This window comes from Carlito syrichta, unplaced genomic scaffold, assembly GCF_000164805.1.
Source record: "Carlito syrichta isolate Samal-C Ts95f unplaced genomic scaffold, Tarsius_syrichta-2.0.1 Scaffold130663, whole genome shotgun sequence".
In the NCBI taxonomy this organism is placed as follows: Eukaryota; Metazoa; Chordata; class Mammalia; order Primates; family Tarsiidae; genus Carlito; species Carlito syrichta.
The window spans coordinates 25020-34587 of NW_007074759.1; the positions used below are offsets into that span (position 1 = coordinate 25020).

General features: G+C 62.4%; 1 protein-coding gene across 1 annotated transcript in view; it reads left to right on the top strand.

The window, feature by feature from the left end:
* The first annotated feature begins 502 nt into the window (after positions 1-502).
* LOC103250592 (PWWP domain-containing protein MUM1) overlaps positions 503-9568 on the top strand; it is a 12084-nt gene continuing 3018 nt past the window's right edge. The window contains exons 1-7 of the mRNA XM_021708106.1: positions 503-588; positions 3637-3707; positions 4844-4920; positions 5389-5449; positions 7309-7384; positions 7830-7880; positions 8422-8858. Coding sequence (XP_021563781.1) covers positions 3660-3707; positions 4844-4920; positions 5389-5449; positions 7309-7384; positions 7830-7880; positions 8422-8858 — 750 coding nt within the window. The 5' untranslated portion in view covers positions 503-588; positions 3637-3659. The remainder of the gene's footprint in view (positions 589-3636; positions 3708-4843; positions 4921-5388; positions 5450-7308; positions 7385-7829; positions 7881-8421; positions 8859-9568) is intronic.

A 9568-nucleotide genomic window follows, 5' to 3' on the forward strand; every position in this document is an offset into this window, starting at 1 on the left:
GGGGAGGGGGTGCGGGGCCCACCGTCAGCGCCCCTTGGGCTCCCGCGGAAGCTCCCAGCTTGCGCCAGAGTCTCCCTGCCTCCCAGGGCTGCCCTTTGTGTCCGAGGCCTCTTCGGGGAGAGCGTCGTGGCCCCCTGACCGTGAGACACTGGCCCAGAGCCTAAGCTTCTCCGCGGGGCCTCCTCGCCCTGGGGCTCGGGAACTGCTCTGGCGAGTGGCTGTGCTCTGTCCTGCGTCTCAGCCTTCTCTTGGTCCCGGACACCCCTGCTCTGCGTGTCTGCCAGAGTGCCAGCCAGATGAGACAAAAGGAAATCCCCTGGGCTCCGCTTCCCCTGGGCAGGCCTTCGAGATGAGTCCTGACCGCTGTGGCACATGGGGTTTGCCAGCACAGATCCTTCTGTCATCCCCTGCTGGTCCTGGGTCTTGTTCTGGGTTTGGGTCCCCAAGGCAGTGTGGGGACAGTGAGCGTGACGCTGTCGGCAGGCCACCCATCTCCTGAGGAGCCTGTGGGGCTGCACTCCGCCAGCCCCACCCTGGACGAGGACGAGGACGAGGACGAGGAGCCACCCCGCATCCTGCTGTTCCCCGGTAAGTGCGTCTGGGCGCCTGGGTCTGCGCCGTCCCGAGCCTGTGCCAACGCCCGCACTGAGGGCACGTACTACCTCCTGCGCTGCAGGACCTGAAGTGCCCTTGGAAGGCACATGTCCCCACCCCCAGGCATCCCACACGCAGAGTGGGCACGCTGCCTGGTGGCCTGGGCTGCAGGTGCCTGCTCACACTGGCCGCAGCTGGCGGGGACAGGCCTCGCCCAGGCCCTCCTGTGCCCCCATAGCTGTGCTCCAGAGAAGCCTGATGAGGCGCCCCCGGCTGTCCCTGTGAAAGGGGACAGGGATAAGCGCCCTGGAGTCCGGAGCCAGTGGCAAACACAAGGGTGCCTTTGCGCACGAGCTGGAGAGGACGTGGCCCTGGAGCCCAACACACTGTGGACGTGTCTGCGACCTGTCCTTGACTAGTCTTGCCTTTTTTTTTTTTTGGCCAATCTTCTAATTTTGAAGTATGTGTTCACAGGATGGTGCGAGAATAGCGTGTGGGGCTGGCGGGCGTGCCCTCGGCTCCCCAACGTCCTGCGGGCCGGAGGGTCTCGCATCCAGGGAGCTGGCATGGCCCCAGCTACGAAGGCAGTACCCCAGCATGTGTGTGTGTCGCGTGTGTGCATGTGGTACGTGTATGTGTGTGGCACGTGTGCCCGCGTACCCCGGCTCTGTGCCTCTTTGCCGTCGCCGAGCGAGCGCCGCGCTCGCGCTGTCCCTTCCACGCGACGTGAGCTCAGACTCTGTCCTCGGCGGCAGCCGGTTGCTTCCTGGGGAGTAGGCCGTCACTTGCCCAGGTCCCGTACAGCACTTCGAGGAGGTCGCTTCTGCAGGATCCATACCCTGCACGGGTTCACTGGCCAGAGCAGGGCCAGTGTCCACACCACTGTCCGCCGGGCACCCGAGCTGGGTCTGGCAGCCTCTGGCCGAGCGCCTTCTGAACGTTTGCCTGCTGCCTCAAGACCGGCCATTGACCACTCTTTTTTTTTTTTTTGTCTTGAGTCAGAGTTTCACTCCATCACCCAGGCTGGAGTGCAGTGACATGCTCATGGCTACCCATCGTCCACCTGCTGGGCTCAGGCAATTCTTCCACCACAGCCTTCCAAGTAGCCGGAACTATTGGCACGTGCTACTATGCCCGGCTCATTTTTTTGATATATTGTAGAGATGAAGTTTCACCAAGGTGCCCGGGCTCGTCCCAAACCCTTGGGCTCAGACAGTCCTCTCGCCTCGGCCTCCCAAAATGCTGGGCTTATAGGCTTGAGCCACCGTGCCGGCCTTCAGATATTTCTTAAAGATGAGGAGAATTTTCCAGGCAGAGGACGGCGCCCCACTTCCCATGCCTGCAGTTAACTGCGTGGACCTTCATGTATTATATGTTCCCGTGTTGCCTGCTTCCTCTTCCCTGCAAGTGTGGCTGACTGAGGGGTCTTTGTCTCCAGTGTCTAAGAAGAGCTTCTGTCTCCTACTGGTTGTTAGGATTTTTAAAAATTTAAGTCACTCACTCTTTTTTTTTTTTTTTTTTTTTAGAAAGCAGGATTTATTGAGAGGACAGAAAAACTCTCCCACAGTGGGAGGGGACCTCAGGGGGTTGCCCCCTTTTTTTTTTTTTTTTTTTCCAGTCAAAGTCTCACTCTGTCTCCCAGGCTGGAGTGCAGCAGCATAATCACGGCTCAGTGCAGCCTCGACCTTTTGGATTCTGGCGATCCTCCTGCCTCAACCTCCCGAGTAGCTGGGACTACAGGCATGTGCCACCACGTCTAGCTAGTTTTTTGTATTTTTAGTAGAGACGAGGTCTCATTGTGTTGCCTAGGCTGATCTTGAACTCCTGGGCTCAAGGGATGCTCTCACCTCGGCCTCCCAGTGTGCTGGGATTACTGGTGTGAATCATCATGCCCAGCTATTTGGGGTTTTATTTGCATAGTTAAATTTGTAGTTAATTTTCATGCATAGAAGTTTTTTAGTTATCTCATGATTTAAGTAATTTTTTGCCCATTTTCGACCCTGGCTTCTCAGGCCTCTTAAAAATGAAGCTCTGAGTGTGGGCCTTCATTGCGGCTGCCATCTCATTCCTGTTTTGTTTCCCTTTGTTTTCTTGAGTTGAGTCTCACTCTGTCACCAGGCTGCGACAGCATACTCACGGCCACTGCAGCTTTGACTTGCTGGACTCAGGCGATCCTTCTTCCTCAGCCTTCCGAGTAGCTGGAGCTACGGTGCGTGCCACCATGCCTAGCTGATTTTTTTGATTTATTGTAGAGACGAGGTCTTGCCAAGTTGCCTGGGCTGGTCTCGAACCCCTGGACTCAGGTAGTCCTCTCACCTCTGCCTCCCAGAGTGCTAGGATTACAGCTGCGAGCCATGGCACCAGGCTGCCACATTATTTTTATTTTTATTTTTACTTTTTCTTTTTTGAGTTGGAGTCTCACTCTGTCGCCCAGACTGGAGTGCAGTGGCCGCTCCCGGCCACCGCAGCCTCGACCTGCTGGGCTCCGGCGATCCTTCCGCCTCCGCCTTCCGAGTAGCCGGAACTACAGGCGTGCGCTACCACCCCTGGCTAGTTTTTTATTTATCGTAGAGACGAGGTCTTGCCAAGTTGCCTGGGCGGGTCACGAACCTGCGGGCTCAGGCAATTCACTCGCCTCGGCCTCCCAAAGTGCTGGGATGACAGGCTGAGCCACCGAGCCCGGCCTCACGTCGTTTTTAAAAAATGTCTTATTTGGGAATGATTTTAGATTTACAGAGAGGGCACACACAGGACAGTGTCCCTGCTGACCCACCACATTCCTCATGTTGCCACAGTGTCTTCATCACAACTAAGAGGCCAGTCTGACCAGGCATGTTGCTTTCTGGTCTTGTAACTGGTAGTTCGACTCAAGTGGCACAAGCGTCACCCTGCCTTTTGGATTCCCCTGCCCTTTTAATTATACTCAGATTGGGTTTAAACAATCTCACAGTGATGGCGTTTTCTCTCGCCCTGGCGCTTGGTGCTTGATGTGGGTGTGACGTGTCTTTTGTGTTTCTCTATTCTATTTTTCCTCAATTCTAGAACCACGCTCGTTTGAGGTCGGAATGCTCGTCTGGCTTAAGTACCAGAAGTACCCCTTCTGGCCGGCGGTGGTAAGCACAGCCTCTCGGTCTTCATGGGTGGTCAGTCAGGGCCCGGAGTCCTCATTCCAGCCACCCTGATCGGCACCCAAAGGGCACTCGCTCTGCTCTGGCCTGAGGAGCTTGTACCCCGCAGCTGGTGCTGGCCTTGTCGGCGCCTTGGCGAGGCGGCAGCCAGGCACGCATCCGCACGGCGGTGGCCAGACAACACACGAGCTAAGCGCATTCCGAGCCGGGCTGGGTCTTGCCGCCTGGCGGAGGGGAGGGCTGCCCGCAGGTCCCCTAGCGCTGCCTGCACAAAGCCTCCCCTGTTTCTGTCAGTTTCTGGGGTCCCTGCTGGGCCGGCAGGTCGTGGGAGTGGCAAGTTCCTGGGTGTCAGAGCAGGCGGCCTTGACAGTCTGCGTCGCGGGGCCACGATGCTGCCTGAGCTTCATTCTCAGGGAGCGTCGAGGCGCGGGGTGGTCCAGCCAGGGCGGCGGGTCTGAGTCTGCCGCCATCCCAGGCAGCCCGGGCCTGCTCCGAGCCTTTCCATCTCCTGTCGCTGGTCCACAAAGCAAGAGAGTGTCCTGCCGAGGACAGGAGCTCGAGAGGCCGCTGGTGGCAGAGGAGGAGCCTTTATTGAAAGCCCACCAGAGCTGGGTGCCGTGGCTCACGCCTGTCACCCCAGCCCTTTGGGAAGTGGAGGCAAGGGGATTGCCCGAGCCCGGGGGTTTGAGACCAGCCTGGGCAGCATAGCAAGATCCCTGTCTCTACAAAAAAATAAAAGAATCAGCCAGGTGTGGTGGCGTTTGTGGCCCCAGCTACTGGGGAGGCTGAGGCGAGCGGACCTCCCGGGCCCAGCAGGTCGAGGCTGTGGTGGGTGGCTGTGAACATGCCGCTGCACTGCGGCCTGGGCGACAGAGTGAGACTCTGATGCAAAAAGAAAAAAGAAAGAAGCCAGAGCTGGCTGGCTGTCCCGCTGGACACACAAGCTCCCGGAGGCTGGTGGAGCCTGGCCTAGGCCTCGGGTGTGTTGGGTGTTCTGGAGCTGCGGCAGCTTGTTACATGCCTCAGCTGTGCCTGGAGCTCAGGGAGAGGATGTTACAAGGTGCTTAAACCCACAGTCGTGTTTCTGTGCTCACGCTTTGTTTTCTCGGGTTTGCTGACAGGTCAAGAGTGTCAGGCGGCGAGATAAGAAAGCCAGCGTGCTCTTCATCGAGGGCCACATGAACCCGAAGGGCCGAGGGTAGGCTGCCGTCGGGTTCGCGGGCCACGGTCTGCTGCTGTTCCCACCCGGTCCTCAGTCGTGGGGCGAAGACGTGCCTTCAGCACGCCAGCCTGCTAGATGCAGCCTTCACGGCTGCTGCACGGCCGGTGGCAGAGTCGGGTGCACCTAGTGGACCCTTCTGTGCAGCCCGAGGGTTGGGATGTCGGGAGACCCATTCCCCAGGCCCACAGGCTCTGGCAGGGCTTCTGCCACATCCCTCCTCAAGTGTTTGCTGAAGCCGTGGGGGCCCGCGGGCCCCGCCACGGCGCCCAGTGTGGAGACCCACTGTGATCGCTGTGCCCGCTGGCGGCTCCTGAGATGGCCGCCTTCATGAATACCCTGGCCAGTGGAGGCTTGGGTGGCCTCTGCTGATGGCGTCGGGAAGGGAGGTGTCCGGCCCAGTGGGCGAGGCGTGTCGTGCTAACATCTGCTTCTCTCTGCTCCAAGCATCACCGTGTCTCTCAGGAGACTGAAGCACTTTGACTGTAAAGAGAAGCAGAGGCTTCTGGTAGGTGGATTGCGTGTGCTCGCCTCTTGACAGGGTCGGTGTGGGACTGCAGGGGGTTCTGTGTGGCCTGGGGAGCCCTCAGCGCCCGGGCCCCCAGCGAGTGTGGCCAGCCCCGGCAAGAGCCAGCAGCCACCCTGGGAAGGTGCTGGCCCCTCCCCACCTTACAAATGAGAAACGAGCAGCTGGGTGAGCGGGCAGCACCCGGGCCTCTGCGGGAGCCTGGCGGGGAGCCCAGGTATGAGGCCACCTCCCTCCTGGGGACGGGGACCGGAGGGGCCGGCCCTCGGGGCTGGGCTTCCCACCCAGGGCTTCTCGCAGACCCTCGCGTGTGGGAGGTGAGCTTGCCACCCAGGAATGGTGGGGCTGCGGGCTCGCTCCAGGACCGGGCGGCGAGACTTGGCGGTGGCTTGTCACACGCTGGCCAGGGCTCAAGGAGTCTGTGTAGTCTCTCTCAACTTTGAACATGCTCGTTGTCATAGCAACTTTCAGGCAGAAAGGCAAGCTAGAGACGGGTGACTGTGCAGGGCCTCTGCGGCCGCCATGTCCCCCCGGGCCCGGGTCTCGAGTTTTGCAGGCGGCTGTCTGGCTTGTCCTGGGTTTTGCCACGGTGGCTCAGCTGTGGGTGGCGCTGGCTCGGGGCCGCAGCTACTCTGCCAGCGGCCGTGCCGTCTCAGGCCTGGGCGCGTCCCACGTGGCTGGCCGCTCTCCTCTGACACTCCACTCAGAGAGGCGGTTCCACGTGTGTTGAGGCTTGCACGTCTGTGGCCTGCGTCCCCGAGGGCAACCCTGGCGTGTGCCTGCTGCTCTGCTCACGCGTTCAGAGTTTTCCCACGCTGCCGCAGGTGCCAGGTGCGGGGAGAGGGTGGCGGCCACGGGCGCCCTCATCCTGAGACGCACTGAGCAGAACCTGGCCAGGCATCACACCAGAGTGCACCTTGCTGAGAAGTGCTGTTCCAGCCGGCGGTGGGGGGGAGCCGGGCCTCGTCACGTGGACGCAAGCTAGATACACGCACAGATCTTACTGCAACATCGGGTCACGGGGAGGCGGGAGTCCTTCCCTGGGGAAGGCGTTCGCGCTGCGTGTGATCGGTCGGGCGTGCGTGCGGGTCAGAGGCTCCGTGGTGCGCACAGCCTCTTAGTGAGGCTGGGAGGCCGATGGTCAGGTGGGCCCCAGGCTGTGGCGGTCGTGGGACAGGTGCTCTGCTGGCCCTCAGCCCCAAGTCCTTCGTGGGCTGCTGGAGGCTAGCCACCGTGGCTTTGCGGCAGCTGTGGGGCCACCCGGCCACTGTCCCAAGCGCTGGCCTGTGGCAGCTGCAGCTCCTGCCCGGGCCTCCTGTGACACTTGCCATGTGGCAGACGCCCTGAACGCCCCTGTGGGGTGACTGAGCCGTGACCCTGGGCATGGTGGGTCCCGGGGTGCTCGTCACCCGGCTCTGGGTGCTGCCATGGCCCCGCCCTGCCCTTTGGCGGTGGTGTCTCGGGTCTGACTCGCGCTGCTGGCGGTGGGCTCCCCGTGGTCCCTGTGCTGCTGAGGATGGAGCCTGGCAAGCCCTGGTGGCTGGCCCACCCTCCTGCCGCGGCCCCAGGGTGGCTGCTCGTGCACACAGGGCATCTCTTGGGACGGCTTACTCCCTGGGCTTGTTAGACGTCCCTGTCCGACAACACGTTGGCCTCGTGAGACCTTGAGCTCGGCTGGGGCCACTGGTCACCCCAGCCGTCCTGGGCAGCTCAGGGCCCAGACCCGCCTGTGCCCCTATCCCTCCTGGGAGCCCGCGCAGGGGCGCCTGCCCTCCGCGAGGCAGGACAGAGAGGCTTGGGGCTCTGCCCCTGCTGACGCCTGCCTCCGGGTCTCGTTGCAGAACGAAGCCAGGGCAGACTTTGGCCAGGCCATCGGCTGGTGTGTCTCCCTCATCACCGACTACAGGGTCCGGCTCGGTACGGGGGCCGCACGCTTGGGAGTTGGAGGGCGCTGGTGTGGCCGGGCAGGGAGGATGGGGCTGCCTGGGGGCTGAGCACGTCCGTGGCCCAGGTACGCTGTGGGAGAAGGATGTGGCTCCCGTCCGCGAGGGTGGGGGTCACAGTCCCGCCTCCTTGGGATTCACGTGTCGCTGAGAGTGTGTGTCCCTGCCCCGGGCCCCCTCGGCGACTTAGACGTGGGGGTGTTAGCGACGGTGCCTTGGCGTCCCCAGGTCCCTCTGGGAGACGCACGTCTGCCCTGCAAGCTTGTCCCTGCGTGGCCGTCGTGTCCTGCACGCCCTCTGGGGGGCCGGGCTGTGGGGCCGGGCCTGGACTAGACGGCCCCGGACAAGGCGTTTGAGCCCACGACCCTGAAGGCCGTCCAGATGCACCTCCTCGTCTCTGAGCTGCTTTCTCCCTGCAGGCTGTGGGTCCTTCGCCGGCTCGTTCTTGGAGTATTACGCGGCGGACATAAGTGAGTCGTTGCACGTCCCAGAGGATGTCATCGGCCACTCAGCCCTTCAGACAGCGGCCGGCTGTGTCCGGGGCTGCGCATGGGTCCGGGGGTGGACACAGCCACACGGTCGCGGGACCCCTGGTGTCCCTCTGACCCAAGGCCCGGAGACCTGGCGGGCGGCCGGCTGCAAACTGCACGAGGCCTGCCCTCGTGCCCCTCGTCCCACGAACCCCGTCTGCCCCAGCCCTGCTATAGCCGGTGGTCGCACGTGTCACAGGGCTTCAGAATGCCTGATGTGCAGTGCCTGGCTGGTGCCTCTCCTCGCCAGGCCCGCGTTAGTCGTTGCAGTAACAGGGTTCCATCCCTCGCGGTCGCTGGAAGTGGGGGCAGCCGTGTTGCTTCTGGAGGGGGTGCATGGGGCCTCCCTGCCCGGCGGGTGGCCGAGGGGCCAGGCAGGGGCCAGTCACTCGGAGCATGGGATTCTGCCGCGGGGGGTGGGCCCTGACCCCTCCCCCAGCCCCGCCAGCCTTGCCGGGCCTGACGGCCGCTTCCCCTGCAGGCTGCCCCGTCCGGAAGTCCATCCAGCAGGATGTCTCAGGGACCAAGTTCCCTCCGCTGAGCCAGGGGGACCCCGAGGAGCCTGCAGCGGGGCACTCCCCAGGGCAGTGGCAGCCCCACAGGAAGGTGCTCCCGGACCGCTCGCGGGCCGCCCGGGACCGGGCCAACCAGAAGCTGGTGGAGTACATCGTGAAGGCGCGGGGGGCTGACAGCCACTTGCGCGCCATCCTCGGGCGCCAGAAGCCCTCGCGCTGGCTCTCGACGTTCCTGAGCGCCGGCCAGCACGTGACCTGCGTGGAGACCTACCTGGAGGACGAGCGGCAGCTGGATCTGGTGGTGCAGCACCTGCAGGGCGTGTGCCGGGAGGGCGGCTCGCAGATGCTGGCGCGCCTTCGGGGCGACCGCGTCCGCTTCGTCCTGGACGTCCTCCTGCCCGAGGTGAGCGGAGCGCAACGGGGATGGTGCCGCGTGCTCCACCCGCAGGCAGGCGGCGACCCTCGGGGCAGAGGCCGCCTGGGAGAGAGGGGCTCTGCCTTTGCTCGCCACGTGGGGCCACGGGGGCTCTTCGGCCTCTAGTGGTGCACGTCCTCGTGAGCACCGTGAGTCAAAAGAACTCTTGCGGGCATGGTGGCTCACGCCTGTCATCGCAACCCTTTGGGAGCCCGCAGCTGGAGCCCCATCTGGGCAAGACGGTGCCCCTGGCCTCTACAAACAGATAAGCAAATTAGCCAGGCGTGGTGGCGCCTGTAGTCCCAACTGCTTGGGAGGCTGCGGTGGAAGGATTGCCCCAGCTCGGGAGATGGATGCTGCAGGGTGCCGGGATTGTGCTGCCGCACTCCATCCTGGGCGACAGGGAGGATTCCCCACTCAAAGAAAGAAAAGAGGAAAACGCTTTTAATACCCCAGCACAGCCATCCTAAGTCAAAAAGTCATATAAAGGGACTAATCTTGAACTTGAGCTGGGCCTTGGGGCTTGTGTGGACCAAGCAGGTGATTTTGGAGTTTGAATCAGGCATTTCAGAGAGGGCATCGCCAGGTGCATGGGTGCAGCTGGTAAACCTGTCACCCACTCACAGCTCCCTGACCTCACAGTTGAGGATGCTTTCTTTTTTTTTTTTTTGGAGTTGGAGTTGGAGTCTCACTCTGTC